Raw genomic sequence first — 6307 nt, 5'->3', positions numbered from 1 at the left:
ACATCGAGGAGAACATTGTATTGAAGATCAAAGAGAGAAGAAGCCATCTAGCTACTAGCTATGGACCCGTAGGTCTGTGGTAAATTACTCACACATAATCGGAAGGGCGGCAAGGTTGATGTAGAAGCCCTCCATGGTTGAATCCCCCTCCAGCGGAGTACCGAAAAAGGTCTCCAGATGGGATCTCACGAAGACAGAAACTTGCGACAGCGGAAAAGTTTTTTTGGTGTGCCCCCTGTTTACAGGGAATATTTGGGAATTTATAGAAGAAGAATTTGGGTTAGAGGATCCACGAGGGGTCCACAAGCTTGGGAGGCGCGCCACCTGAGCTTGTCAGACTCGTGGCCTTTCTGGCATTCTCCAAAAGCTTTCAGAGTGTCTTGTGGTCCAAGAAAAATCGTCAAAAAAATTCGGTCCGTTTGGTATTGATTTTCTGTAAAAACAAAAATAAGGAAAAAACAACAACTAAAACTTGGCACTAGATTAATATGTTAGTCCCAAAAATGATATAAAATAGTATAATAATGCATATAAAACATCCAACATTGATAATATAATAGCATGGAATAACAAAAAATTATATATACGTTGGAGACGTATCAATTTATTTAGCCAACAAAGCTATGTTCTGTATTGATGTATCACAATATTTACATGAATGATGGTTGGGTCGTGAGGAGTGCCCAACCACAAATGCCTCCCTTGAGGAAGAGAACCACCATACGTAGCTATGGTATGAGCTTCAAAGTTAGAAGCTCGAGTTTCAAATAAGAAATTATAAGATGTAAAAACACTAGAAGTTTCTAGAATCTCTTTCACAATCCCACCATAGACGGAAGGAGGTCCAAAGGCTAGTGTGGTTGTTTGGGCCTTGGATGGGCCAGACGCTCGGTCCAACTCGACACCCTCAGGCTAGGTCGAGGGCCCATCTCCACCACCCCGTCCGCCCGTGCTTCCTCTTCCTCCGGCCACTGTCGCCTCCCGTGCGGTGCTTGCTCTCCCCTCTCTCCCATCCCGGCCCCCCGTCCCCGACGCGCCCTGCCGCCGGCGCCCGGCAGATTCGCCGATCCAAGCACAGCTCGAATGGAGCCGGCGGGAGCGGGAGGCGGCGTCGCCGCCGCGAGGAGCAGCCCGGCCGCCGTGCAGGCCACCGAGGACGACGCCGCAGCGAGCACGCTGTAACGCCCCCGCCTCCTCCCTCTCCCGCTTACATTTTCTTCCTTCCCAGCCACTGTGGTCACCACTGACATCAGTCTTAGGATTTTCCTGTTGGACTAGTAAATTGTCGAGCAACATGGTACTGAACTTGTCACTGATTTGGTGGAATAATGTGTTCGGAGAGCACTGAATTTGTCACCGATTTGGTGGAATATTGTGTTCGGAGAGCACTTAGCAGTAGTTCTAAAGAAAAAATATCTTATCTTACTCACCGAGATTGTTCCCTTTCACTCAGGACCGATGAACATGTCGGAGATACTGCCCAGCCACCATCAGGACAAACAGTACAAGAGCTAGTTGATTCATTCTCAGGCCAACTACCAGGGAGGATTTGTGCCAAAGGAAAATCAACCGCGGGTGTTTTGGTGGAGGAGAAGGACCTGGTTTCGTACCGCCGCGACTGGGAGAAATCTTGGGGTGACAAATGTGGCTCCTTCGAATTCTACTGTAATAATCTACGTACTAGTTACTACCCATCCGGTTCTTTCTCTGCATTTCTTCTTCCTACTGCTGTATACCTCGACTCGATTAGTTCTCTTACCGATGGGAAGAAAAGGAGATTAGTTATATTAGTTTCATTGCAGCTATACCGTCCCTTGTAGTATGTCTGAACCTGAATTATTTAGTCAATGTTTGATTTCTGGGCTGATTTCTGTGACTTTTGCTGCAGCGTGCGTGAGAGCCATGCTCTTCACATGCAAACGCACCCCGCCACATGCAGGCGTCAAGACTTGCCTGCAAATCTTCTCCGTCAGAGTCATGGAGATCGACGGTGGTTATCTTGAGTGGCCACTCGAGGTCTACGGCCTGGTCGCCACCCGGGACTCGATGGATCATAATCGTAACATTATCTTCAGACTCAGGAGGGATGCCTGCCAACTCCTCACTCAACAGGTGTGTAGTGGTGTAGTCAAGTATTATTTTCGCTTATGTGGGGTTGGGTTGGCTATATTATGCTGTATCCATATTTCTTTATACAGTTGATCGATTTGATAATGAGTAGTGCAACTGATGCTTGCAGGATCCATTTTTGGCGCTGACCGGCCCGTCTCATGCGATTGTCTTCACCGGCCCAGTCGACATTGAGATACAACTCAAGGTGAAGGGCAGAACCACAGAGCATGAAGACAAAGATTTCATCTCCAAAGTGCTGGTATACGGACGTGATCCCAGTGACAAACTCGCCGATGCAGGCATAGGCAACCACGACATCGTGCGTACCAGCTGTTTTGGCGAGTTGTGCTCCCTACAGATTACCTCCGCCCTGATCGTCGAAGCGGTCGAGGCCACCGTCATCTCTGCTGAAGTTATCGAGGGCCTATGGCCCCCAAAGTCAGGAATCCGTGTCGTTTCCGGTACCGCCAGCATAGACGAGGACTTTGTACTGCTCGATGCTCGGGATGGGACACTCCGTGTGGATCCGGCCCAGGGTGTCATCCCCATTACCAGAAATGTTGTCTGCGTGGAGAAAGATGGAAGGCTGAAGCTTTCTGTAGAGGCCTACAGAAAGAGTGGACGTATGTATGCAATATCTGTTACGGAGTTGATACCCAAGAGATCATCCGCCAGTACTGCCATATGCAAGCTTCCCTTCTGCACGGTCGAGTTCACCGTAGCTTGGTCCTGCCTCGTGGCCACAGTGGATGACCTGAGGAAATACGGTATCTGATTCTGATCTGATGCAGCCAACCCAACCATTTACTTAGTTGTGGAGCGACTCTTTAGCGTTTTATTTTGTCCAGCGGTATGTTAAAGATGTCGAACTGCTGTTATTTAGCGGTGGAGCGTTGGTTTAGCGTTTTATCCAGTGGCATGTTAAAGATGTTGAACTGCTATTTTATGTGGATTTATCCTAACTAGTTGTGTGCACAACTCAAATCATTGCCGTCCATCTCCACTGCAGTCAAATCAACCTACCCCACTGCGGTTATTTGGATTCCAAAGAGACCACGATACATCTACTAAACATATAGTTATTTGGAGGCAATGATGTACCTGATATGGTCATATTGATAACTGACTGAAGTGGCATTCCACGTGTGATCTGTAATCCTGCTTAACTTGTATTGCATACATGAATTATCAATATGTGCATCAAAACAAAAGACATGTAAAACCGGTGACACAAAGTAAGAGGCAACCTGACCGTGCTATCTTCTTTTTGCTGCTTTTGAAAAGAAGTTGCAAACCGAAGAGAAAATAAAAATGTGTTACCAATTTAACAAATGAAAACAGAGGCCGGCCAATTAGGTGAACACGCAATGGATAACAACATCCACGCATGTGAACACAAAACAATGGGTCGGCATCATCCGGCCCATGATCTCCTCGTCCCCTGCTGCTTCTGAGGATAGAAGGAACCAATGTGAAGAACACCGGCCAAAGTTTGGTTGTTTTCAATGGAAGACATATGAATTGCATTTGGTTTGTGATAACCATGACTCCCCATGTATTTTGCATGTTTTATGTACAGTTAAACAACGAAAGACTTAGGTTGCAATTCGAGGCTATTGCCATCTATCTTGGTTTATTGCAATTGTCAAAAAAATCTCACAATAGAGATTCCATGCAAAGATCCTATTAAATATATAGATGAGAAGAAATTAGGTTTCATGAAGAGTAAAGTGCATCCTAGGTCCTTGAACTATTTTAGAGGTGTTACGTAGGTCATCGAACTGTGAAAAGTCCTTGAGGGTCCTTTGAAGTGCAATAAGTGTGTAATTACGTGACACCTCTGAAATAGTTCTAGGACCTGTGTGACACTTCTGAAATGGTTTGAGAATCTAGATGACACATATATTGCACTCTGAGGACCTATATGATGATTTTCATAGTTCAAGGACCTACATGGACGTAGTGTCTAGTGATGAAAATATCACCATCATTATGGGGTTTGTTTCCCAAGACCCCAATGGAAAACATTACCATAAGTTTTAACATTAAAATTCTTCATGGTCGAGTGCAAGAAGCCTGCCTTCAAGTACATATGGCTGACATCTCTAAAATTCTTCGCGGTCGACCATAAGAGGACCGGAACCGAGGATATAAAGTGTGCATCGACGGTTATATGGGACATAGTGTCTAGTGATAATGAAAATAACAGGTTTTCCAAGATCCCTAGTGATAAAACTTACAAATCAATATAATCTGAAGTTCTTCATGGTCTCAAGAAAGAGGCACGCCTTCGAGTACATATGGCTACTATCTCTAAAGTTCTTTGCGGTCGACCATAAGAGGACCGGAACCGAGGATATAAAGTGCGAATCAACGATTATATGGGACGTAGTGTCTAGCGATGACAATATCACAATAATTGTAAGGTTGGTTTCCCGACATCCCCAAGTGAGAAGTCTTACCGGTCGATATAACATTAAAGTTCTTCAATGTCGAGTGCAAGAGGCCCGGCTTCAGGTACATATGGATGTTACCTCTAAATTAAAGTTCTTCGCGGTCGACCATAAAAGGACCGTAACCGAGGATATAAAGTGCGCATAAACGGTTATATAGGACATAGTGTCTAGTGATGAAAATATCACAATCATTATGGGGTTTGTTTCCCAAGACCCCAATGGAAAACATTGCCGTAAGTTTTAACATTAAAGTTCTTCATGATCGAGTGCAAGAGGCCTGCCTTCGAGTACATATGGCTGACATCTGTAAAGTTCTTTGCGATCGATCATAAGAGGACCAAAACCGAGGATATAAAGTGTGCATCGACGGTTATATGGGATATAGTGTCTAGTGATTATGAAAATAACACAATACTGGTGGGGTTGGTTTTCCAAGATCCCTAGTGATAAAACTTACCAATCAATATAATATTAAAGTTCTTCATGGTCGGGAGAAAGAGGCCCGCCTTCGAGTACATATGACTGCTATCTCTAATGTTCTTTGCGGTCAACCATAAGAGGACCGGAACCGAGGATATAAAGTGCGAATCAACGATTATATGGGACGTAGTGTCTAGTGATGACAATATCACAATAATTGTGAGGTTGGTTTCCCGACATCCACAAATGAGAACTCTTACCGGTCGATATAACATTGAAGTTTTTCAATGTCGAGTGCAAGAGGCCCGGCTTCAGGTACATATGGATGTTATCTCTAAATTAAAGTTCTTCTCAGTCGACCATAAGAGGACCGTAACCGAGGATATAAAGTGCGCACCAACGGTTATATGGGACGTAGTGTCTAGTGATAAAAATATCACAATCATTATGGGGTTTGTTTCCCAAGACCCCAATGGAAAACATTGCCGTAAGTTTTAACATTAAAGTTCTTCATGGTCGAGTGCAAGAGGCCTGCCTTCGAGTACATATGGCTGACATCTGTAAAGTTCTTTGCGGTCGACCATAAGAGGACCGGAACCAAGGATATAAAGTGTGCATTGACGGTTATATGGGACATAGTGTCTAGTGACTATGAAAATAACACAATACTAGTGGGGTTGGTTTTCCAAGATCCCTAGTGATAAAACTTACCAATAAAGATAATATTAAAGTTCTTCATGGTCGGGAGAAAGAGGCCCGCCATCGAGTACATATGGCTGCTATCTCTAATGTTCTTTGCGGTCGACTGTGACGCCCCGAGACCGATGTGTCAGGTGTCTTCCATCAGGTGTCTTCCAATTATTTCGCTGTCTTTGCTTGCGTGCTGCATCTTGTCATGTCATCTTGTGCATTGCATCATCATGTTTTCAAAACTTGCATCCGTCCGGGTTCCCCCAGTTCCGTCCGTTGTCCGTTCTGAGCCCAGACACACTTGCACGCGCCTGCAGCATGTCCGAAATATTATTTTATATGTGGCCGTAAAATGTTCTCGGATTGGGTTGAAAGTTGGCGTGTGGTCTTATTATAGTGTAGATAGACCTCCTGTCAAGTTTCATCGCATTCGGAGTTCGTTTGATAGCCCAACCGTTAAACTATAGCGACAATATAGTCGGTCAAATCGTCGGACGTTTTCGGTCTCCAGAAACAGTCGCCGGGCCTCTCTCTCTTCTCTTCTCTCAGCCTGAGGCCTTCTGCAAAGTCCACTACCTACCGCCGGGCCTAGCCTAAGCTCTCTCGTCAGCCCGCGGCCCTCCTCTCGT

At 45.2% G+C, this 6307-nt stretch overlaps 1 protein-coding gene across 1 annotated transcript; it reads left to right on the top strand.

Moving 5' to 3' along the window:
- Positions 1-659: 659 nt before the first annotated feature.
- Positions 660-3302, top strand: LOC125524156. Its single transcript, XM_048689228.1, has 4 exons — positions 660-1178; positions 1454-1665; positions 1889-2112; positions 2240-3302. Exons 1-4 carry the CDS (start codon positions 1084-1086, stop codon positions 2885-2887), a joined length of 1179 nt encoding a protein of 392 aa, XP_048545185.1. The 5' UTR covers positions 660-1083; the 3' UTR covers positions 2888-3302.
- Positions 3303-6307: the final 3005 nt, after the last annotated feature.

This window comes from Triticum urartu, chromosome 7 (genome assembly GCF_003073215.2).
Source record: "Triticum urartu cultivar G1812 chromosome 7, Tu2.1, whole genome shotgun sequence".
In the NCBI taxonomy this organism is placed as follows: Eukaryota; Viridiplantae; Streptophyta; class Magnoliopsida; order Poales; family Poaceae; genus Triticum; species Triticum urartu.
This window is presented reverse-complemented; position numbering and strand designations above follow the sequence as displayed.